The sequence below is a fragment of the Diceros bicornis genome, chromosome 17 (assembly GCF_020826845.1).
Source record: "Diceros bicornis minor isolate mBicDic1 chromosome 17, mDicBic1.mat.cur, whole genome shotgun sequence".
Lineage (NCBI taxonomy): Eukaryota > Metazoa > Chordata > Mammalia > Perissodactyla > Rhinocerotidae > Diceros > Diceros bicornis.
In genome coordinates, this window is record NC_080756.1 from 48,534,238 (window position 1) to 48,559,991 (window position 25,754).

At 42.2% G+C, this 25,754-nt stretch overlaps 1 protein-coding gene across 5 annotated transcripts in view; it reads left to right on the top strand.

Annotated features, from left to right (window-relative positions):
• Nucleotides 1-7,450, top strand: part of MANSC1 (MANSC domain containing 1) — a 33,453-nt gene extending 26,003 nt beyond the window's left edge. For all 5 annotated transcript variants that reach the window (XM_058558740.1, XM_058558739.1, XM_058558741.1 and 2 more), the window contains exon 4: nucleotides 6,053-7,450. In XM_058558740.1, coding sequence (XP_058414723.1) covers nucleotides 6,053-6,990 — 938 coding nt within the window. In that variant the 3' untranslated portion in view covers nucleotides 6,991-7,450. The remainder of the gene's footprint in view (nucleotides 1-6,052) is intronic.
• The last annotated feature ends 18,304 nt before the right edge of the window (nucleotides 7,451-25,754 follow it).

A 25,754-nucleotide genomic window follows, 5' to 3' on the forward strand; every position in this document is an offset into this window, starting at 1 on the left:
CATGTTTGGAACTTACATATTTGTTCAGAATACAGAAAATAAACAAACAATAATATAATTATTTGGATATATCTTGGTGAGATTTTGGCTTGTTAATTTTTCAGAATGAAATGCTTGTAGTATCAAATTTCCTTTTATTTGAGTTTTAGAAAGTGTTTGTCATTAAACCTTTGGCTATTAATAATATTCTATTTGTTCATTTACTCAATAAACAACAAATATCATTTAGCATCTCCTGTGTGCCCCACACTTCTTACGCACCAAGAATACAAAGATACAACACTAAACGTGGAAAACAAGGTTCTCACTTCTGGAACTTCTGTTTTAGGAGTGAGAGAGAATAACTTTAATAAATAAATAATCAGGAAAATATAGTCACAAGTGCTATGCAGATAATTGAGCTAAGAAAGTGTGATAGATAATCACTGGGTGGACCCTCTTGATTAGGTGATCAGAGGAAGCATCTGTGAAGAAGTAACTCATAAACTGAGGTCTGAACAGTGACGAGCCTGCTGTGAGAAGGTCATGGGAAGACCTTCCAGGCAGAGGAAACAGGCTGTTCCAATATCCTAAGGCAGGATGGTTTTGGAGTGTCTGAAGAACAAACACTCCAGTCCCAGCTGGCTGACTCATAGTGAGCCATGTAAAGAGTGATATGCAAGAAGGAAGGAAAGGAGGGAGGTCACATACAGCTTTCTAGGCCAGGGAGAGAGTTTTGATTCTAGGTATGTAATGGGAGGCCGTTGGAGGTTTTTAAGCAGACGTGTAGTGTGGTGTTTTAAAGGTGATTTCTCAAAGCTCATTGTGACAAGGACACAGCAGCAGGAGGGGATGTGGGAAGAGGGGTAGGAGACGGGGGCGAGGTCCAAGTGAAAGGCCGTGGTATTGTGGACCAGGGAGTTGGTAGAGGAGGTGGAGACAAGTAAACATGTGGGCTGTTGCAGAGGTGGAGTTGACAGGACTTGCTGATAGTGTGGCTGTGGGGGACAAGGAAAAGAGAAGCGCTGAAGCTGAGTCCTAGTTTTTGGCTTGAGCATCTAGATGGATGGTGGCACCGTCTGCTGAGCTGGGGAAGATTTGAGGAGAAGTGCTTTTGGGGTCAGGAGGGGGAGTGTCATCGAGGGTCCTCCCTTGACTGTATTGTGTGCAAGTACTTCGGGGAATGATACTGCCCAGGGTGCCTGGGCACTGACTCTGCTTCGTCCCCTGGGTGAGGCTGTGTCTGAGTTTTGTTCTTGAACCAGGAAAACTGATGTATCAAACATTCCCTTAAAGAGGAGCATAAAGCACAGATTTTTTGTGTAAATTCTTCCTAAGTAGTGATGGAAGCCCGAGTATAAAAGGACCGGCACATAAAAGATGAAAAATGTTCTGGAGATGGGTGATGGTGGTGGCTGCACAACAGTGTGAATATACTCAATGCTGCTGAACTGTACGCTAAAAAAGGGTGAAAGTGGTAAATCGTATGTATATTTTACCACGGTTTTAAAAAACAATAATTTTTTTAAAAGACTATGGAACAGAACAAATTAGGCGTCTCAGGACACTCAAGACCCTACCTTGCGTGGACAGTATCTTGTCTCCTCCTGCCCTTTTGGGGCTTCGGCAGCCAGGGTGGCTGCTTGGATCTGTGTGGCTCCTTCACTTCTGCTGCCTGTATGTATGTAATCTCGGCTAAAAACATTGGGGACCCACAGTGTGGTATGGATATGGCTTCTCACTGTTCCTCTTTGATCACCTGGAACATCGCAGAGCCTGTTATATACCCGGGGAGTGGGGGCGTGGCAAGGGGGCGGTATCCAGCAGGAAATGGATACCCCAGTCTGAGTTTCCAAAGGGGTCAGGGCTCAAGACACTGATTGGAACATTTGTTCTTCAGCTGCAGGAGCTCCCATCATGTGGAAGTTGGACCGTCACATTTCGCCTCATTATCCCTCCTCACTACCTCTTCTTCGTTCTGTCCTTTCTTCCACTATCAGTGTGTATTCTCTATGTCTGTCATCTATTTCACAATTCAAGCAGAATATTCAAGAAATTATAGGTAATTTAATCCAGTAATTCTACTTCCATAAAATCTATACCAAAGAAACACCACCAAAACAAGAAAAAGCTATTGGTGTAAAGCTGTTTATTGTATAATTAGCTTAAAAAGTGAAAAACTAGAAGCGGCATAAATGTCCAGTTGTCAGAGAGAATGGTTGGGTGTAAAGTATGATGGCACTTGAGGGAAGATGATGCAGATATTAAAAAATAAGTTTGAGGTGTAGAAATAAACCATAATTCACCTAAATTTCAAGTGAACAGCATCCACTTATTTTTCAGTTACATGAAAAAATTTTTGACTTTGAAGTATACAGAAATGTTAATAGTTGCTGGGATGTAATGTTAGAAATTATAGTTGAATTTGTTTTATGATTTTCATAATACTTCTATAATGTGGTTGCTTTTGTAATGTGTATATAAAGGAGAGAGTATGTGGTAAAGATTCTCTGCAAAGGAAATGGGAGGAAAGGGAATTTGGCATGTGCATAAACCTATTTTTAAGGTCAAGTGTGAATGAAGTGGAATTAGAATCAGACAGTTCCTGTGGCAGCCGCCAGGGGGCGCCATCAGCTCAGAGCAGGTTGGTTGATATCTAGGGACAAAGGGACATAGTGTGCAGCAGCCTATTTATATCTACAGGATGTTTACAAATTGTGTTTGTAATTCTATTTATGGATCTGCCCTTGTTGATGGACTGAGATTATCCCGTAAAAATAAATGATCTGCCTCCTGTTTAGAGTGAAATGAAATAGATATCTGTTGGGTGGCTTGTTTCCAGGTGAACTCTATTTCCTATAAATGATTGACTAATATTTACAGACTGAAAGTTTGGAAGATGACAGAGTACTCTGTTCATTCTATAAAACCATTGCAGCTTGGCATTATTTAATTTTTTTTTTTTTTTTTTTGCTGCTTTGTGGAATGTCATTTCTACCAAGGATTAGAATAGGGGAATTCAGAAATAGAATAAATTGGGAGTCTGTTTGCTCAGCTGGTTTCCAAGTAGTAGTCAGTCCCTAAGTTTTTTATTTAGTGAAGTCACTTGAAAATAAAACTGAAAAGAGGGGATAAGGGCACAAGGCTAATTCCCAGTTCCCTCTGTGGCTCATTTCCGTGTGAGAGAGAGAAAGCACCACGCCCCAATGGCAAACATCAGCGGTAAGGTAAATGGAGCAGGTGTGGAAGGTCCCTGTGTGGTTCTAGGCTCTTTGCCTGTAGATGAATCTTATCAAGAAATGGGACTAGCCCTAGGTTTGTTTTATTTGAGCTTGCATTGTTTTTTGGGGAAGATTGGCCCTGAGCTAACACCTGTTGCCAATCCTCTTTTTTGACTTGAGGAAAATTGGCCCTGAGCTAACACCTGTGCCAGTCTTCCTCTATTTTGTATGTCGGACGCCACCATAGCATGGCTTGATGAGTGGTGTAGGTCTGCGCCCAGGACCTGAACCTGTGAACCCCAGTCCACCGAAGCGGAGTGTGCTGAACTTAACCACTACACCACCAGGCTGGCCCCTGAGCTTGTGTTCTTGAGAAAGAAGACAGCTGTTTTGGTCATTCTTGTCAGCAGCTTTATTTAAGTTCTGAGTTCACAAACATTACAGAGCAATTTCTTAAATAGTTTTTTTTTTAAACTATAAATGAAATATGTTGAGTCTTGCTCTCTTTTTCAATATCTGATACTACCTAAAAATATAAGTGCTGTTTATCTTGTTGTGATGCTGTCTCTATGAATGTGAATTCACCTGCAGCAGAAACTCTTGTCATTGTTGGAGGAAAGAGGAATTTCAGGCATCCAAATTATTTTAGAGTAGTGTATTATATCCTAGAGCAGGTGTCTGCAAACTTTTTCTGTCAAGGGCCTAATAATAAGTATTTTAGGCTTTTCAGGGCAGTGTTTTAGGCTTCGTGGGCCATATGCAATCTGTCGTGCCTACTCATCTCTGCCCTTGTAGTACGAAGCAGCCACAGACAATATGTAAACAAATGAGCATGATTGTGTGCCAATAAGACTTTATTTATGAACGTTGAAATTTGAATTTCATATAACTTGCATGTGTCACAAAATGTCATTCTTTTTTATTTTTTTCAACCATTTAAAAATGCAGAAACTTGGGGGCCGGCCTGGTGGCATAGCAGTTAAGTTTGCACGTTCCGCTTCGGCAGCCTGGGGTTTGCCAGTTTGGATCCTGGGCGCAGACCTACTCACTGCTCATCAAGCCATGCTTAGGCGGCGTCACATAGAAGAACTAGAAGGACCTACAACTGGGATATACAACTATGTACTTGGGCTTTGGAGAGAAAAAAGAAAAAGAGGAAGATTGGCAACAGATGTTAGCTCAGGGCTAATCTTCCTCAAAAAAAAAAAAAAAGGCAGTCATTTAAAAAAAAGAGTCATAAAATTTTAAAAATAATAAAAATAAAAAAATAAAAATGCAGAAACCATTCTTAGCTCACATGCCATACAAAGAGAGGTGGCAGGCCAGATTTGACCCTCAGGCCATAATTTGCTGACCCTTGTCCTTGATGGATTAATAAGTGACAGTTCTAAAGGACCTCTCGGAGGTGTGAAGATAGAATAGTCAAAGGTATTACACATCTGAAGTTGCCTCTGGATCAGTTTGTTAGCAGAGAGGAGAGTGAGATCTAGCTTAGAAACTGGCATTGAGGGGAGCTGAAGAAGAAAAGGGAAAGAGACGAGGGGAGAATGAACCAATAAATGTGAAGAAATTCCTTTGCTTCCTTCGTTGGGTTTTCTGCAGTTCTAATGTAAGTGAAATGATTAGCCAAGCAGCAGAGCAAAGAGAGCGATTCCAGTGATCATTGCCTGCACCTGATTGCCTTAGCAAGCCTTTCTGGTTTGAGCTGTGGTGAATTGTGTGTGTGACGGAGAGCAAAATACTAAACTTTCTCCCGTGTGGGGAGGATCTGAGGCTGATTCCTCCTCAGCAGGAGTCGGGACTGTGTGGTTTTCTGCTCTTTTTGTCAGCAGCGTGGCCGTCGTGATTTCAAATATTGGTCCCATTGTCCTCAGACCGTGAGACTTTGGCGCTAAAATTTTAATTTTTTTTTTTTTAAGATTTTATTTATTTATTTTTCCCCCCAAAGCCCCAGTAGATAGTTGTATGTCATAGCTGCACATCCTTCCAGTTGCTGTATGTGGGACGCGGCCCCAGCATAGCCGGAGAAGTAGTGCGCGCCCGGGATCCGAACCCGGGCCGCCAGCAGCAGAGCGCATGCACTTAACCGCTAAGCCACGGGGCCGGCCCTAAAATTTTAATTTTTGAGAGTCAAAATTAAATCTCCCAGATTGCCTCTCTCCCCTGAGCATGCTGCTGAAACCTGGGTTTTGATGGAAGAATGTCATCAGCCTTCTGCTGCTGCTGTGGGCTCTGCCCTCAGAGGAGACCAGACCCTCCTGGCTCCCTCCTCCTCCTCCCTGTCAAAGGCGAAAACCCAGGATTCTGCCTCTTCTCCTCATTGTCCCATTGCCTCCATGTACCTTTCTCGCCTGTGCCCGCCCCCACTGTGACATCTCTCCTAGTGAGTGCTTGCTTCCCAGTTGTCATTGCAGTCCCAGCTGGCACAGCCTGCAGGAGCTCGTGCCTCACACTGCCATCTCCCTGCCAGTCTTCATCCTGCCACATCATTGTGGGCCAGCTTTCTTCCCTGGCCTTGGCCCCTTCAGCGTCCCCCTCTGCCTAAAGCTCTTGCTGCCCGTGCTGAGCTCTGCTCTGCTTCTCCCACCTCTTCCTTAATTTGCCTGATCCTCCTCCACACATTTCTTCTCTCCTGTCCCATCGCTCTAGAAATAAACCACAGCATGTGGTGGAGAGGCAGTGTCATCAGGTTCTGATTTAGCAATTTGTATTTTTCCATTTTGCACAAGTTTCAGTGAAATGGCAAGTGTCAACACTTTGGGGACTTATGGAACAAGCTGATACGTTTGACTTTTTTAACCTACCTCAGCGTGGAAATATTTGTCTCCCTTTTATTTTCTTTACATTTGCAGATTTTCCATCTTTGGCCAAAACTGACTTCCCGAAGCAAGAGTTAGCCCAGGAAGGTTCTCTCTTCCACGGCCAGTCTTCACAAGCAGTTGCTCCCACGGCCCCTCCTCTGACAGGTGATTTAGAGCCCACAGATATCTTATGGAGAGAGGCATTTTCTCAGAAGTCTGGGTCCTCAGATCACTCAGAGAAACTATTCAAGATTGATCCAGCGAGTACACGGTTCCCTGTTTATAAAGAAGAAGGCCATTCTCCGAGTTCACGGTTTTCCTCAGAACACAACGTAGCTCATCTGCTGCCTGAAAATGTGACAACATTCCTCACAACAGTGGCTGAGGCACCTCTACATAGCATCTCTGCCACTCCAAAGCCTGCCTTTCTCCCCGCCACCAGTGCTCCCGTGGTACCTTCTGTGACTTCTCAGCCACAGAAGGCCACCTCATCTCTACCTGTTGCCACGGTCACTTCTCAGCCTCCCACAGCCCTCATTTTTACAGTTTTGACACGTGCTGTGGTTACACCCCAAGCTGGCATGACTACAACAGCCGTTCCAACTGCCATCTTTCAGGCACCTACAAGTTTCACAGGCCCACGAGAAACGGTGCCCTCTAGAGAAATTTCCAACCTAACTTTGAGCACAGAGGCTGCCCATAACCCTGCTACACTTCCTTTGTCCAATGTGGATTCTTCCACTGTGAACGAAACTGCTTCCCAGGAAAATAGGAAGGCCAGTCCAGGCAGTTCCTCCCTGAGCAGTGTTCCACAAAGTCTACGCGGCCTTCCATTTGAAAAGTGGCTTCTCATTGGGACCCTGCTCTTTGGTGTTCTGTTCCTCGCCATAGGCCTTGTCCTCCTGGGTAGAATGCTCTCAGAATCCCTCCGCAGGAAACGTTACTCGAGACTTGATTATTTGATCAATGGGATCTATGTTGACATCTAAGAACGAAACTAGATGTCTCTTAATTCATGTAGTTCCTAGTGGCCCAAATGCAGTGAGTTTCTGCTGACTCGCTGATCTCAGCAGGGTTTTTGAAGTATTTTGAAGACAGGCAAATGCCCTCTACCACTTTCTTTTTGCTTATTTTTTGAAGAGAAGCGGGGAAAGGAAACAAATAGGTAATTTGAGTGATCTGTCTCTAAAATATCTGAAAACAAAGCTCTCCCTAAAGTAATAAAGTATAATTGCCATATAAATTGGAAAGCGACTGGCTTTTTGCAGGGAAAAATGGTTGACTTCTAGGCTCCAATTCGTTAATATTTCTGGTTCCAGATAAAGTCAACTGTTTATAATATTAATTCTCATCGATTTACTTTCCTTTTTATATGAATTCCAATAAAACTTATTCCAGATGTATTTCCTTCCAATTAAATGTTTGAATAAATCTTTTGTTACTCAGTAACGTTCTTGTAAGTGACACATCCAGCTGGATAACTTTCAGTTTATTCCCACCAGTAAAATGATTAAATGATGAAAATATGTTTTCTAAGTTAAAATGACAACCCCCCCCTTTTCCCATCAGTGAGCAAAGAGGTTCCTTTGGGAGAATCCTAGCAGAATATTAGCCTACGTGGAGATGATGAGAAGTCAGTTCTGATAAATGACCAAAGCTGCTTTGGGTCTGTTTTGGTTAACTATTTTTTTTTCCCAGACAAAAAAGTAACATAGGCATTTTCTAAACTTTACTAAGTTTAAAGTGTAACAATGTTATTTATAAATCCTTTCTAAACTTGACCAACAGTCAATTTTGGCTTTATTTGGAATAACATTTGAAATAATAGATAGCACTTAAAATTATTATTAAATGATTAGTAAGCTGTAGTTTTTATTGATTAGTTATTGAAATATCTGAGAAGTGCTTTTAATAGAGAGAGTTTGCCAGACTCATTACAGTGGGGTAACTAAGAATCCCGGAGGCCGTCTCGGTCTGTTTGACCCCTCACCTCTCTGAACTTCAATTTGCTTATCTGCAAAACGAGAACTTTGGTGCCTTCCTGGTGTCACCAGGATTTTTAAAGATAAAAATGGAATTCAGGTGAGATCTTTATACAATGAGCGCTAGAGGGCAGTAGCTGGCTAATAAGTATAGCAATGAAGACAAATGCAGGAAATGACAGAAACAGGCTTTTCTCCTCTCTCCTCCTCACCTCCTCCTTCCCGTCCTCTCTCCTAGAACCCGTCCCCCCCCCCCCCCCCCCCCCCCCCGGTTTACCCTAAGCTCATAAAGCTCATTAAGAGGAAAGCCGGTCTGTTGAAAATACTACTTTTCATATATTTTCCAACTTAACAGCTTGACACAAATCTCCAAGGGGTTTACATAAGCTTTAAGTAGGTTGAGTAAATAAAACCTTGAATCAGTTTAATTTAACAAGTATTTATTGAATAGCCACATGTAGGCCAGAATCAGATTAGTAACTAAGTGCCTTGGAATTTTAAAATTTCTCCTCTCTTTGTTAATGGAATTAGATAGTGGAAATAAGGCTTTCCGTGGGTGTTCTTAAAAGCTTTCTCCTGGTTCTTTTGTAGCCCTCCGTACACCTTGCTGCATGCAGTCTTTCTTGTGATGGAGAAACTGATTGGGAGCCCAGATGGGAGGTTGTAGCAGTGGTCCAGATGAGAGATGCTATGGGCCCAAACTCTGGCAGTGACTGTAGTGATGCAATTGTAGGGAACAGGTGGCTTTAAGACGTGCCTCTAAGGAGGAAAGAATAGCTCTTCTCACACAATTCTCTGCTTATTACCCCTATCACAGGGGGTGAGGCTGCGTCAAGGGGCAATCAGAGGGGTAAGAAGCCTGCATTTGCTTTCTTTCTTTCTTTCTTTTTCTTTTTTTGTGAGGAAGATCAGCCCTGAGCTAACATCCATGCTAATCCTCCTCTTTTTGCTGAGGAAGACCGGCTCTGAGCTAACATCTATTGCCAATCCTCCTCTTTTTTTCCCCCAAAGCCCCAGTAGATAGTTGTACGTCATAGTTGCACATCCTTCTAGTTGCTGTATGTGGGACGCGGCCTCAGCATGGCCGGAGGAGCGGTGCATCGGTGCGCGCCCGGGATCCGAACCTAGGCCGCCAGTAGCAGAGCGCACGCGCTTAACTGCTAAGCCACGGGGCTGGCCCCATTTGCTTTCTTTTAAGTAGCTTTAACAGTGACTAGCCTAGCCAACCTTTTAGACAAGGTGCACTGAATTTTGAGCCCCCTCCCTTGGTTTGTGGGAAGGGAAGGTGACAGTGAGAAGACTAGGAAGGACTTACTGCTCAAAAATATCCTGTCTCCATATTTCACCAACAAAATACTCACCTGGGTTAAAAAGCTATTCTTAAAAAAGCTAATGATCCCTGAAGCATGAAGCCAATGGCTCATTCACTCTGCATGAATACTGGTACCTTCTTGTTTCTCAGTGACCCCTGGCCTGAGTGAGGCGTCCTTGCAACTCACTCCCAGAATGTGATGGGCACTACAGGTTATCTACGCAACAGCCAGCCCCAGCTCTACTTTTGCCTCATCTGTTATAGGTTGGAAGTGTCTGATTCTTTCCCAGCCGCTCATGCAGTTAGGGACGAGCCTTTGACCCAGGTCTAGCTGAAAAGAAACCTACTGGGGGCTTCTAGGAAAGATTCTCCTCCTTGATAAGTAAGGACTGCACCAAGGAAGAAAGCCCTTTTTGCTCCCGACCCCTTATTTCCTGCTTGGAATGCTGGTCATGTAAGGACTTGATACTTGGAGCTACTGCAGCCTTTCTGCTACCATGAGGGGAGAAATCACTAACAAGCCGAGCATGGCAGAGTGGGGTATGGGAAGAGTCTGGTCCTTGATAACTTGGTTAAGCAACAGCACTAACCCTGGAACTGCCCACTTCCAATCTTGTTCTGTGATAATAAGTCTCTAGTATTCGTATCACTTTTAGTCTAGTATTCCATTACTTATTAATAATGATAGCAAACACAAAGTACTTCCGCTATAGGCCAGGCACACTTTTACATGTACTAATTCATTTCATTCCTATAACAACCTCATGAAGAATTTTTATCCTTATTTTGCAGATGACAAAACTGAGGCACAGAGAGGTTTAAGTGACATGCCTGAGACCACTTACCCAGGTAGTCTAGCTCAAGAGTTCTTACTGTTGACATTCTTATAACTGAATGATACACAGTGTAACCAAAAAAGAGGTTTGCAGTAGATCAGTTATATTCTAGATAACAACTTTTAAATGATGTTGAACTGAACGTTACCTTGAGCAAAAGCATGGAAATTAAGATCAGTGGTCTCACGCCGGGGTGGGCTTTTCCGTTTTCTCAGCCACTGATGTCCTGGCTTCTTGTTCGTCACTGACCACCTGTGCCGAAGTTAACGGTCGCTCTTTAGTCAGAGGCTCACTGGAGTGGAGGACCCATCCTGTTCCCATGTTCTCGCACCTCCATCAATAGCACCCCCAGCCACCCAGTCTCCCTGTTTTGAGCAACTTCCAAATCATACCCTACTTCTCCCTCTTCCCCAGCCTCCCCACCCAGCGTTTACCACATATTATCTGTTCCCTTTCATAAATGCTTCTCAGAGTCAACCCTTCCCATTGCCACCTCCTGTTTGGTCTCCCTAACTTGTTTCTCCTTGCTCTACTCCCACGTCCCACACTCCCTCCATACGATCTCCAGTTACCTTAAAACACAACCCGCACGATACATCGTGCAGTATACTCTGGGCCTCCCTAATACCCACGGGGGTGATTCCCCGTTGAGCGCAGCATAACATAACCATGCCCCAGCTCCAACCCCCCTCCCACACAACCTGGGCTGCAGCGGCAGGCCCCTTCTCCCTCTTCTCACTTTCATGAGCCGTGCTAGTCCCTCTGCTTGTCAGTGCCCTTTTCCCTTCTTCACCTGGCAAATTGCCACTCATCTTTCAAGACTCAGCTCAAAGACCACCTCCACCACAGTTTTCCCAGACCCTCTCAGGAGAGCTGTCATTCCTCCCGGATTTCTGGCACGGCGCTTGATGTATATCATTAGCAAGACACTTCCATGGTATCTTCTGACGTATCAGTTTATATATTACACCAATAGCCTGTGATATGTGAGACAGCAGTGTTTCTATGATTCTCCCATGCTTAATAGTGTCCTTGGCACATAGCAGATACTCCATAAATGATCATGAGTGAATTTTAAAAGCTGTTCATTGAAGTTCATTCCTTTCAGCAATGGGCGGTAATGTGATCGGCTGTCCATGCAACAGCTTCTATATCACGAAGAGAAAATCCAGGCAAGACCCCACGTATATGCATTTTTTAGGAGAGTGGGATGCAATCCAGGTGCACAATGATGAAGTGTATACTCTTATTTTAACAAAGACCATGTGCCGAGGAATCAGTAGATAAGCATTTTGATTTTGTTTATTTCTCTCCTTAGAGTTGAGGTAGTACAGTTCACTTAGCCTATAAGAAGGTGAGCTGACAGAATGTGTTTTTGTTTGTACTCTTATATTTTTGTTAATTTTTAAATTAAAGTAACTTTGAGAGCACTTTTATAGCCAAAATAAGGCTCAGAATCAGTGATGGGTCCCCAGATTATGATGTTGGTTAGCAAACCAGTCAAAACTGAAACCAAGAAGTCCAGCCTTCTGACTCAATATTCTGTCCACCACACTGTACTTTGGTGAGCAGGGCTGAGTCCCTATAGAAATAATGCATCTCATAACACACACACCCAGACATGACAGGGGGGAGGTCCAATTTTGAGATTTAGTCTCATTGTATATTATGTAATTTATAATGTCATTAGTAAACATTTGTTTTTCATCTGTTCTCAATGAGAAGCATCCATTTACATTTAAATAATAGAAAATGAAAACACATAGGACTCATCAAAGAATAAATTCTGTTTCAATGATTATATGCAAACACTGTCTTTATCAAGGGCCAGTAGAATTACCTATGCAACTTTATATTTGTATTCACTTTTTTATGTGGCTAACTTGTCTTCCCAGCAATACTGAAAGTGCCTGGAAGATTAGCACCGCCATCTTCCTTTATTTTTTTACTCTGCTAGAATCATTTATTGTTTGCCGCCTGTGGCTAGAGCTCATGGTTATTTTTTTCTCATCTAGTTCTAATTTCACTGCAATAAAGGATAAGAAAACCACAGCTCAGAGGATAGAAAGACTTGCCCAACCTCGTCCTCTGCTCTACATCCTTGCTTTTTCTGCTGTGACAACTCCTGGTGGCCCGTGCATTGAATAGGTGATCAGTAAAGGTCTGTTAATGTTAACATCTTCTAGACTTCTAAACTCTTTGGGTTTTTGGCCTCTCTTTCCTGGGATGAAAGGAAGCCCAAATGCAGCCAGACAAGAATTATAAAAGTTAGGAGCGCTGGGCTTTTCCATAGGTCTGGCCTAGGCCACCCCTCGTCCCTCTCCTCCTCCTCCCCTCTCTTCCCAGCACCCCCCTCAATTCCTCAGGCCCTGAGACCTGCCTGCCCCTCCAGCATCCCCTCTCCCTTCAGAGGCTTGGCTCCTCTGCGAATGGGGAGACACATGGAATGGGCAGGCTCTGCTTGAGCTGCCTGTCGTCTCAGAGATGGCCTGTTCCCACAGTCACTGAAAGATGCTCACTTGCACCATCAGAGGAAAAAAGGAAACCTTCCCAGCTACCACAATACACACCTGATCACACATTTGCAGGCCTTTTATGCAGACTTATGCATAATAAGCTTAAAAAAAACAAAACAAAAAGAAAGAAGAACTCTGAAAGGATAATGTAGAAGGAATAATGGAGCTAGTGCATAAGTTTATAAGTGAGTGAGTGAGGGTGAGGAAGAGGATTCCAGGGACTGGACAGATGAACCATTAGCCAGCAAACACATGTTATTGTTTAATATTTAATGAAACTGTACACAGTGCTAAATTTGTCAGCCTCAGCCAGGGTCCCCTAAGAAACCACTATGATGTTCCCCACTGGGCTCAGCTGGTACAGTGGCACACAAGCCAAATGCTGTGACCACACAGCCTCCTTTGTGAATGTCCAGGGTAGAAAGGAACAGAGACAGCCGCATTTATTTGCAGACAGCAAGGTGCTACGAAGAATCATGCTTTCCCACCCTTCTAGGCAGGCCTTCTCAGACTCCAGTCAGGTTCTGCATGTCTCAGTTGTCTTCACATCCCCTTCAGTCAACATCACCAGCAATCCTAAGACCTGGGGAGAAAAAAACCAAAAAGCTTCTTATATTTCAAAAAAAAAAAAAAAGAGGAGAGCCCTTGCATTAAGAGGACTTTGTCCAGTGTGGCACGGTTACCTTCACCCCCCCCACAGTCACGGAGCCTACCCTTGGCTGGATTTGTGACCCCCCTCCCCCGCCTCTCCCCTGCAGTGGAGAGAGAAAGGGCACAAGTTTGAGAAAAACAAGTATCAAGGGTTGATGGTGTGTGCTGAACTTTAAAATGTTAAATTACGGTGAAAAATATTTTGGAAAAGAAACTATCTTCCAAATTGTGCTACATAGTAAAGTTAATGGAGCCCATATGTCGCCTGCTAAAACTTAGAAAAACAAACTAAAAACAATACTTTAGCGCCTGCCAGGCTGAAATGTGATCTACTTCTTAATATTCACTCAACCCAGAGTAAAATGCTTTAAAATGGTAATGAGTCCAGAGTGCAGCCCCAGCTCAGTGCATAAACAACAGACCTCAGACACAGTGGGGTTTGTGTTCTGAGCCCAGCCCTGGGCAAATCACTTAATCTCCTGGTTCCTTCTCAACTTTCTCAGCTCTAGAATGGGGATATCAGTATTTCACAAGGTGTTTACAAGGCATGCTAAAATGATTGTGAAGCACTTTACGAATGTTCAATAACTGATGATTTTTCATAACTTGGCTTTATAACATCCTCCATTATTCATTCAGCAGTGTGGAAATCAATGAAGACAAGCCAAATGAGCACAGAGGCTATTTATTCAGAGTTTGCTGTCGTAAGGGACTGGACTCAGCCACCATCACTTGCAATTGGCAGAGACTGAAGGCAGGCAGAGGAGTGGGGGAGCTTTAGAGTGGAAAAAAGGAAGGCTTCAGCTATGCTCTGATTGCAGGGTGTTGATATGGGGATGGGGGAGTCAGGCTACCAAGAAGTGGGGCATCCTGCGTGATTGGTTTGGGAGTATATTTGGCTTTCTCAGGCTGGTCCTGGTTGGAGAGGGGGTGGGGATCCTGAGAGGGAAACCAAGTGGTTTGGCTTCCCGAGCTGGTTGCAGCAGAGGTTGAGGGTCAGAGTTCTGTTGTCATATATGGTTTGGCCACTGTCTGTTTGCATATTCAGTCTCTCAGTGGAAAATACATAAAAGCTGAGAGGGATTGGACTACCCCAGAAGACAACTAGGCACCTGCCTAGTAGCTAGGGAATGATTTGTACCTTTTATACCTTTCAGTCATTTTTAGAAGCAGCAAATTTAGAAGACAGACTGCTGAACCAGCAATTTTCACTCTCCAGAATCAGTGGGCATATCCTTGGACTGGCAATCCGGACAACCGCGTTGGCGGTGACTCTCTTACTCCCCCCCATCCCCCTAGGGGCCTGAGACGAGTCACATAACCTCCCAGGGCTTCAGTTTCCTCATGAATAGGCTGAGAATTTCTATCTGTCTAGCCTATCTCATCGTTTGGTTTTGAGGATAAGTGGTTTAATCTTTGTAAAAGAACCCATAAAGCAGGTATTTAAAACTCTATAAAGCAGGTATTTTAGAAGGCATTTTAGAAGTTTGCAAAGCAAGATGGGGCATGAACCTTTGAAGTTCCGCCTAGTGGACTGCAGTCTGAAAAAATTTCTGTGTGTCTGTGGGGAGACTGGCTGATTCTCCCTCAGACTCCCCATCTTTCCCACCTCCACCTCCATTAAGGCTGCCTCTTTCCCACCCCTCTGCTCCTCCATTTTCCATCTCACTAAATGGGACCACTAGGAACTTGAGAATTTCTTTAGACCCCTACAGGAAAGTTGCATTCTTGACTTGTACCTCTCACTAATTCAACCATTTATTCAAAAATAATGAGTTTCTTATTGTTATTTTTAAATTAAGTAATAATTTTTTTTTAATTTTCTCATTTTTAATTTCTAATATAGTAAATATTGATAGCTATGATCAATATAAACAAAATCTCTTTATGTCCTCAACAATAGTTAAGAGTGTAAAGGGATCCTGAGACTAAAAAATTCGTTAACCACTACTTTAGATAATCTTACCCTCTGTCCCATCTAGTAATTCTACATCTAGGATTCCATTCTAAGGGCACAGAATTGCACATAAAAATTAATGCACAGTATGTTCATTGTAGCACATTTATCAATAGAATCAACCTAAGTCTCTAAATAGGATTAGTTAAATAATTCACAGTACATTCATAAGTAGAATACTATATAGTTAGTGAACATATTTTCAAAGAATTTTAATGAATATGAAAAACTAATTTTCAACAAAGATGCCAAGAATACACAATGGGGGAAGAACAGTTTCTTCAAAAAATGGTGTTGGAAAAACTGGATATCCACATGCAAAAGAATGAAATTGAACCCTCTTCTTACACCATACACAAAAATCAACTCAAAATGGATTACAGACTTCAGTTTAAGACCTAAAACCATAAAAGTTTCCTAGAAGTTTCCTAGAAGAAAACATAGGGAAAAATTTCCTTGGCATTGGTCTTTGCAATGATTTATTTGGATATGACACCAAAACCAGAGGCAATAAAAACAAAAATAAACAAGTGAGACTACATCAAACTAAAATGTTTATGCATAGCAAAGGAGTCAACAAAATTAAAAGGCAACCTATGGAAAGGGAGAAAATATTTGCAGATCATATATCTGAGAAAGGTTTAATATCCAAAATATATAAGGAACTCTTACAATTCAATAGCAAAAAAACCAAAGAACCCAATTAAAAAATGAGCAAAGGACCCGAATGACATTTTTCCAAAGAAGACATATAAATGACCAACAGGTACGTGAAAAGATGTCACTGATCATCAGGGAAATGCAAATGAAAACCACAATGAGATATCACCTCCCACCTGTTAGGATGTCTGTTATAAAAAAGACAAGAGATAACAAATGCTGGTGAGGATGTGGAGAAAAGGGAACCCTTGTGCACTGTTTATGGGAATGTAAACTGGTACAACCACTATGGAAAACAGTATGGAGGTTCCTCAAAATATTAAAAATAGAACTATCATATAATTCAGCAATTGCACTTCTGGGTATATATCTGAAGGAAATGAAATCACCATCTTGAAGATGATAGAGATATTGAAGAGATATTTGCTCTCCCATGTTCATTGCAGCATTATTTCCAATAGCCAAGGTACGGAAACAACCTAAATGTCCATCAACAGATGAATGATAAAGAAAATGTGGGATCTAGCTACCTATTTACCCCCAATGAAATATTATATAGCCATAAAAAGAAGGAAATTCTGCTATTTACAACAACATGGATGAACCTGGAGGGCATTATCCTAAGCGAAATTGGCCAGACACAGAATGATAAACACTGTATGGTATCACTTATATGTGGAATCTGGAAAAAAAAAAAAATGGTCAAACTCATACCCTAGAGTAGAATGATGGTTGCCAGGAGCTGGAGGGAAGGGGAGAGGGGAAATGGAGAAATGTCGGTCAAAAGTACAAACTTTCAGTTGTAAGATAAGTTCTGAGGATCTAATGCACAGTGTAGTGACTATAGTTAGTGATATTGTATACTTGAAATTTGCTAAGAGGATAATCTTAAGCATTCTTACACACAAAAAAAGGTACCTGTGATGTAATAAATGTGTTAATTAACTTGATTGTGGTAATCATTTTACAATATATATGTATATCAAATCTTCACATTGTACATTTAACATTATAATTTTGTCAATTATATCTTAATAAAGCTGGGAAAAAAAGAATTTTAATGATATGGGAAAATGCTAGCAGGATAATATTAAATATGAGCCATATGAGGTATAATGCCAATTTTGTATATATGTGTGTTCATGTGTGTGTAAAGGCTTAAAGAAAATTTACCAGATACACCAAAGTATTCACAGTGATTATCTACCTTTGAGTTATTGGACTTTGGCTGATTTTGTTTCATTATATTTATCTGATTTTACGTGTTATCTCTAAAAACCTCAAATATTTTTATAATTAGAAAAACACAAAATTTTTTTTTTTTCTTTTTAGTATTTTATTTTATTTTTGTGAGGAAGATCAGCCCTGAGCTAACATCCGATTGCCAATCCTCCTCTTTTTTGCTGAGGAAGACTGGCCCTGGGCTAACATCCGTGCCCATCTTCCTCTAGTTTATATGGAACGCCGCCATAGCATGGCTTGACAAGCGGTGCATCAGTGCGCACCTGGATCTGAACCTGTGAACCCCTGGCCGCCGCAGCGGAGCACGCCCACTTAACTGCTACACCACCAGGCCGGCCCCCAAAAGTTATTTTTTAAAATGCTTATAACACCACATTTATATTTTTAACACGGAAGCTTCTAGCCCTCCAAAAGGACAAGGATCCACAATTTACATTTTTTTTGGAGAAGGAGCATTTGCTATAGCACTTATGAGTAGGAAAATTTCTATAACCACAGCTTAAATATCCAATCTTGTGTCTGGAGTCTGAAAAGTCATCTCTTTAATAAAACACCTCTTTCATAAACTACAAGCAGGATAGACCAGAAATTAGGCATACCAATGGGAACAGGCAGAGGCCACTGGCCTGGACATAGGTGCATGGCTAAGGATGTACGCCTTGGAGAAAATGCCGAGACCAAAAGATAAGCCTATGGGGAAAAGACAGACAGACAGACTCTCACTTCTAGAATCCAAGTCACAGTAGAAACTGATGGTCAGCCCAAGCTGGAGCGGGGAAGGCAAAGGCAGGTGATTGGAAGAAGGCCCAAGAGGCCATTGGCAACAGGGAAATTCAGCAGAGACTCAGGGGCCAATCTTAGGTGCTGGAACTTGTGGTTCATCTGAGACAATGACAGAACCAGAGCTCGAGTCCTCCACTTCACTGGGTCGTGGATAAAAGTGGGAAAACCTGGGCTTCAGAGAAACAGCTGAAAGACCTAGCTCAGACATACTCAGTTCAGCCAAGTGACGTGGTGCTAACTTCTACCTCACAGGGTTATGGTGGGGATTAAATAGCAAATGGCAGGTGAAATATCCAGCACAGAACCTACATAGTAGAACAAATTGAAGTCACTATTTATTATTATTGTTGTTATTGCTTTCTCGACTCTCATCACAGGGGGAGTTGAGTGCATGTAGGTAAGAATCAACGTTCCTCAGGGTCATTTTGCCTAACGGATGAAGACTAGACCTTCTTCAGTAAAGACCACCTGGGATACATGTTCCCTCCAGACCTGCAGGAGCCTAGGTCAAGGGGAACTCATAGTGACACGCTGATTATTTGATCTTCGGGCAAGGCTTTCTCACCTGGAGCAGCAACGCCTTCTCTGCACCACACCTGTATATGCAATCTGTAAAAATGAGGCTTTACTTTTATTAGTTTGTCTCTGTTGGAGCAGGAGGAAGCCAAAGCAGAGTTCACTTTCTTCTCTTAAGCCTTAAATCATAACATTGACAAATATCACACGTTTTATGATTAAGAAACAGAATTATACATGTAGATTATGAATCATATCTTAATCCAATTGGCTATACGTTATATAACACGGTTGAAACTTTTTGGGGGGGGATTATAAATGTTTACCTTCAAATTTCCAGGATTATACCACCCTTAACAGAAAAAAAAAAATGGGAATTTCCCTCCTGATTTTTATGCCCTTCACTCAAAGCTAGGAAAATATGCCCACACCTTTTGCTGCTACCTGTATTAGATCCTGTGTTCCCAGCCTTGTTTACTTAGAGGTTCAAGCTCAACTCTGCCCAGGTCCTGAACTAAAATAAGACCTAGGCAGCTAGGAATTGCTATTCAGGCCCAGTGTATGAACTTTAAGCCCTAGGCACGATTATACTAACTATAGTCATTTTTTTTCATTTTTTCCCTCCCCAGCATCCCTTCTGCTTCTTCTGGTAACACTATCCTATTTTTTTGGTTAGTGTAGGAGATAGTAGGGGGCAAAAGAGGGGAATAATCCTTCCCTGGCTCCATATAGTCATGGTGGAACTATTCTAGTGCTCTGCTTCCTTCACATGAGGATGGGCACCATGTTTATGAAACAGAGACTTTTCAGTCTCCAGACATATGACTGGATATTTAAGCAGTGGCTGTACCAACCATCCCCTGAGATTCTGACTCATTCTGGGCCAGGGCATCAGTATTTTTTAAGTTTCCCAGGTGTTCCTAGTGTGCAGACAGGGTTCAGATCCACTGGACCAGAGCAAGCAAGCCATGACAGTGGGGACGCTGAGAGCTCCTGTCTCTCACCTGTCTCCGTCTTTCTTGCTCTTGAAGTCCCATCTGGTTTATCCATATTATAAAGTGGGTATCTGTGCTGTAAAGTTAATATAGAGTTAAGATTTTTAGATTTAAAAAAACCACTAGAGTTTGTGACATTTTTATTGTTCTGAGACCCAACTGCAGGGTTTGTGTTATCCTAAACAGACTCTTCAGTTCCCAAGCATGGCAAATTTGGGTTAACAGGAAGATTACTCTGTCAGTCTCGTGATAAGAAGACTAATGATGAGAAGCAGGAAAGGCCATCTGGAGGCTGTTGCTAGGGTGTAGAGGGCATATTCTGATAGGCGTACCCTAAACTGGAGAGAGAGATTGCCCAACGAGATAAAAATGAGCCTTGTAATTCTGTGAAAGGACACACACACTCTTCTAATTTTTGTACTGTCTGGATACCAGAAGTTTGATTCAGATATTCACATAGGACTCATATGGTCCAGGTATTAGATATAACTATATCTCCAAAATATATATTTTAAGTTCTTTAAATCAAGACTTTACAAAGATAACAGACAAATGGATTTGTTTGAAAAGAATGAGCCCACGTTCTGGGATGCAAACCACGTGCAGTTTACCCTCACAGAGGTTCATGTATAACAAACTATAACATGATACTTTCTGTGGATCATCATTCAATATCTCCCTGGCAGCAGCAGCTGGAAATTACTGCTTAAACACTTCATGCTTGCTGATCCATGGGCTACCAAGGCACAGTGCTGAAAGTATTTAATTCCGTGTCCTGAGGTTAGCCTTCCACCTGCTTTCCAGTTTAGTGACAGAGACACCTGTTGCACACCAAGTCTGAGTTAATAAAAGCCAATGATCTCTGGCTATGCTACAATTTTTACTGGTGAAAGTTGAAGGTACTCCTGTGACAATTTTTCTCATTTCACTCACCCATTTAACAAGCCGTGATTGAGCAACTTCTCTGTTGTCAGGCATTGTGTTAGGAACTGGAGATTCAAAGGCAGTTAATACACAAACAATTACAACAAACTGTGCCACACATAACCCTAGAGGTATGAACAAAGTAGTATGGAGAAACAACGTTTTCTTAGAGAACTTAAGGCCTTTTTTTTTTTAAATAGAGGAAGTCAGGTTCAAGTTGGATCTTGAAGAGTCTACGGGAGTTTCCCTAAGAGAAAAGTGGAGAATGGTACTCTAAGCAGAAAGAATAGCATGTACAAAAGCATATGGCTAAAGAGAAGCATGACAACTTTGAGAATAGTGAGCAATTCAGTATCACTAGACCAATAAGTTCGTGAGAATAGGAATGTACGTGAGACTAGCAAGGTAGTATTTTGTGAAGAGTTTTTGTAAGCTTTACTTGGGAGATCAGATTTTACCCTATGAGTGTACAGAATAAAGTCATTATTTCCAAGCAAGTCATGTTTTTGTTACAAAAGAAAATCTACCAGTTGTGTAAGAAGAAGACTAGAGGTGAGAGGCAGAAAAGGCAGCTTCAAGGCTCTTTCTAGAGCAGTGGTTCCCAAGGCAAGACTTTTGCCCCCAGGGGATGTTTGGCAATGTCTGGAGACATTTTTTACTTCATGACAGAGAGTATTTATTGGGTAAAGAGCAGGGATGCTGCTAACGTCCTAGAATGTACAGGAACCCCCCCTCAACCCAATAAATAATTATCCAGCCCAAAATAACAACAGTGCCAAAGTCAAGACACCCTGTTCTCAGGTATAGTGGACAGTTTCTGCTTTTGGTTGCTCAATGTCCATCCCCTCCTCTTCTTTTCTTCAAGGAAAAGCACCCTTGATTTTTCATTCAGGTGTTCACTTTCCTCTCTAGAACCCATGTGCTTTGGGGAAAACTGACCCCACCTCCAAACCCAGAGGTGGGCCCTGATTGGATTAAACCAGTCAGCTCATCCCCTTCCTGTAGTGTATTAATTTGGGTAGAGAGGCCAAGCTATGATAACAAAGAGACCCAAAAATGGTGCTTTAAATAAGGTGGTAATTCACTTCTTTTATTTATTTATTTATTTTTTCCCCCAAAGCCCCAGTAGATAGTTGTATGTCATGGTTGCACATCCTCCTAGTTGCTGTATGTGGGACGTGGCCTCAGCATGGCCGGAGAAGCGGTGTGTCAGTGTACGCCCGAGATCGGAACCCGGGCCGCCAGCAGCGGAGCGCACGCACTTAACCGCTAAGCCATGGGGCCGGCCCTGGAAATTCACTTCTAACGCTCATGAAAGTCAGTGCGCAGAGATCCAGGGCTAGCTGGGTAATTCTGTTCTACCTGCCGTTAAGGAACGCAGATTACTTTCATTTTACTGCACCATCACCTCCTGGGATGCACTCCTGCTCACATGGTCGAGACGGGCTCTGCTCCATGCCCACGTTCCAGGCTGCAGGAAAAGCAAAGAGAGAGTTCACTGTGAGCAGTTTTTTATCTTTAAGGCGACGATCTAGAAGTTGTTGCACACATCACTTTCTTTCCCATCCCCTTGGCTTGAACTTAGCCACGTCGTCATAGCCAGCAGAAAGAGAAAACTGGGAAGTTGCTGTGCTCTCAGCTAAAACTGGGGAAAGTGGAGATTCTTCTGCTAAAGGGAAAAGGGGAGTGTGGAAACTGAGGGAGAATTAGCATCCCTGCCACACCTAGATTGATTCAGTGTTTGGTCCAGGACCATGACTTAATATAGGCCCATGAGATATAAAAATGTATGAAAGGACATTTTCTGGGAAAGAAGCTAGTAAAATTAAAATCAACCTAAAAATAACTTACAATGCCATGATATTTTTCCCTAACCTTATTAGATTCTTCCTCCAAACTGTATTTTTATTTCTTTTGGTTTCCACACTGTCCTATTTCCATCAGCAGAAATCATCATCGTATTCTTCCTATCATAATGAATTGAATACTTGCCATTCTCTTTGTCCCCTTCCTCTCTCTAGCCCCCATAACTAGACACTCATGAAGTTCAAGCTGTATTTGCTAATGTCCCTCTTTTTTCAAACAACTGTATTGAGATAATTCACATACTATACAATTCACCCATTTAAAGGGAACAATTCAACCATTTTATGTGCAACCATCACCACAGGCAATTTTAAAATATTTTCATCATCTCAAAAAGAAAGGCCATATCCGTTGGCTATCACCTTCCTATACCCCCATCAACTTTCAGCCTTAAGCAACCACTAATCTACTTTCTATCGCTACAGATCTCCCCCTTTTGGATATTTCATATAAATGGAATCATATAATGTTTGGTCTTTTGTGACCGGTTTCTTTCACTTAGCATAATGTTTTCAAGGTGCATCCATGTTGTAGCATGTATCAGTATTTCATTCCTTTTATGGTTGAATAATAATTCATTTATGGACATAGCACATTTTGTTTATCCATTTGCCAGTTGATGGACATTTGAGTTGTTTCTACCTTTTGTCTATTGTGAATAATGCTACTATAAACATTTGTGTGGACATATATTTTCATTTCTCTTGGGTCTATACCTAGGAATGGAATTGTTGGGTCATATGGTAACTCTATGTTAAATCATTTCAGGAACTGCCAGAGTGTTGTCCAAAGCAGACGCACTATTTTACATTCCCAACAGCAGTCTATGAGGGTTTTGATTTCTCCACATTTTTGTAAAAGCATTATTATCTGACTTTTTGATTCTAGCCATCCTCTGATGTCTCTTGCTTCCATCTCTTTTCCATTCTCAGAGGCATCATCCTAGTCCAGGCCCTCAACTGGCCCATTGGTCCCTGACGCCAAACCTCTTCTAGCACTACCAACCTCTGTTTTTTCCTGTCCCAACCCCCTAGCTACTCATAATGAGCACCTGGCTTGCTCCAGTCTGCCTGACCTTGCCCTCTTGAACCAATGAGAGAGACCCATCAGGCAATGTGTAGGTGATTGCCTATTCCAGAGCCACCGGTCCTCCTCACATGTACTGAATTGGGGAACATTAAAATATCATGACTGCGGGGCCGGCCCCATGGCTTGGCGGTTAGGTGCGCGTGCTCCGCTGCTGGCAGCCCAGGTTCAGATCCCGGGCGCGCACCAACGCACCGCTTCTCCAGCCATGCTGAGGCGGTGTCCCACATACAGCAACTAGAAGAATGTGCAGCTGTGACATACAACTATCTACTGGGGCTTTGGGGAAAAAATAAATAAATAAAAATTATGAAAAAAATATATATATCATGACTGCACATTGTTGGTGGGAATGTAATATGGTACAGCCATTATGGAAAACAGTGTGATGATTCCTCAAAAAATTAAAAATAGGATTACCATATGATCCAGCAATTCTACTTTTGGGTATATACCTGTGATGGTTAATTTTATGGGTCAACTTGACTGGGTCACAAGATGCCCAGATATCTGGTTATACATTATTTCTGGGTATATCTGCGAGGGTGTTTCTGGAAGAGATTTGTATTTGAATAGGTGGACTGAGTAAAATAGATGGCCCTTCCCAATGTGGGTGGGCATGATCCAATCTCTTGAGGGCCTGAATAGAACAAAAAGGTGGAGGAAGAGAGAATTCTTTCTCTCTGCCTGACTGACTGAGCTGGAATATCAGTCTTCTCCTGCTGTCGGAATGGGACTTCAGCACTCCTGGTTCTCAGGCCTCAGACTCGGACTCAACTTACACCGTTGGCTTTCCGGTTCTCAGGCCTTTGAACTTGGACCAGAACTCACACCGTCAGTTCTCCTGCTTTTCAAGCCTTCAGACTTGGACTGGAACTACACTGCCCGCTTTCCTGGGTCTCCAGCTTGCAGAGGGCAGATTGCAGGACTTCTCAGCCTCCATAATCGCATGAGCCAATTCAGCATAATAAATCATATGTATATATCCTAGTGTTTCTCTGGAGAGCCCTAATACAATACACAAAAGAATTGAAAGCAGGAGCTCGAACAGATATTTGTACACCCACGTTCGTGGCAGCATTATTCACAATAACCAAAATGTGGAAACAACCCAAGTGCCCATCAACAGAAGAACGGATAAATGAAATGTAGTATATGCATTTGGGGTGGAATATTATTCAGTCTTAAAAAGGAAGGAAATTCTGACACATGCTACAACAGGAATGAGCCTTGAGGACATTATGGTAAATGAAATAAGCCAGTCACAAAAAGACAAATACTGTGTGATTCCATTTCTATGAGGCACTAGAGTAGTCAAATTCATAGAAACGGAAAGTAGAATGGTGATTACCAGGGGCTGGGGCAAGGAGGAATTGGGAATTGTTGTTTAATGAGTAAGGAGTATCAGTTTGAGAAGAAGAAAAATTCTGAGATGGATGTACAACAATGTAAAGGTACTTAATGCCACTGAACTGTACACTTAAAAACAGTTAAGATGGTAAATTTTATGTCATGTGCATTTTACTATAACTAAAAAATTTTAAAATCAGGATTGCAAATACTTGTACAATGGGGTATTATTGGGCCATAAAAAGGAATGAAGTAACTGATACATGCTACAACATAACATAGACAAACCTGAAAACATTATGCTAGGTGAAAGAAGCCAGACACAAAATGTCATATTGTATGATTCCATTTATATGATATGTCTAGAAGAGGTAAATCCATAGAGACAGCATGCAGACCGGTGGTTGCCAAGGGCCAAGAGGAGGGGGAAATGGGGAGAAACTACTTAATGAATATAGTTTTGTTTCGGAGTGATGGAAATGTTTTGGAACTAGACAGAGGTTGTGGTTGTACAACATTGTGAATGTACTAAATGCCACTGAATTGTTCACTTAAAATGGCTAATTATGTGTTATGTGAATTTCACCTCGATACGTTAAAAAATTTAAAAATATATTTATCTTGACTGATGTCTGCTTCCTGCATGACACCAAGCACTGCAGCTGCTCTATTAGGGGGTGGCCACAGTTATATTCCCCTGATGGGAGACTGGCCACTTAACTGACCCTCTTCTTCTCCCCTTTCTTAGGTACCTCCCTTTTTTTCCTTCTCTCCATTTCCCATCCCTCTTACCGTTGTCATTACTATAGCCTACAACGCCCTACCGGACCTGGCCTCTGAGTGTTCTCTGAGCTCTTTCCTATCACCTTCCTGTTTGCTTACTGTCCATCCACACTGCCAAACATGCTGCCCCCTCAGCGTTTGCACTGCTGTTCCCTCCACCTGGAGTACTAGAGCCCAAATGTTCGCATGCTTTACTCTCCCTTCATTTGGGCCTCTGCTCTAATGTTTCCTCCCCAGAAGGGCCTATTGCAATCACTCTGTCTAAATTTTATTTTATTTTATTTTTTTAATTTT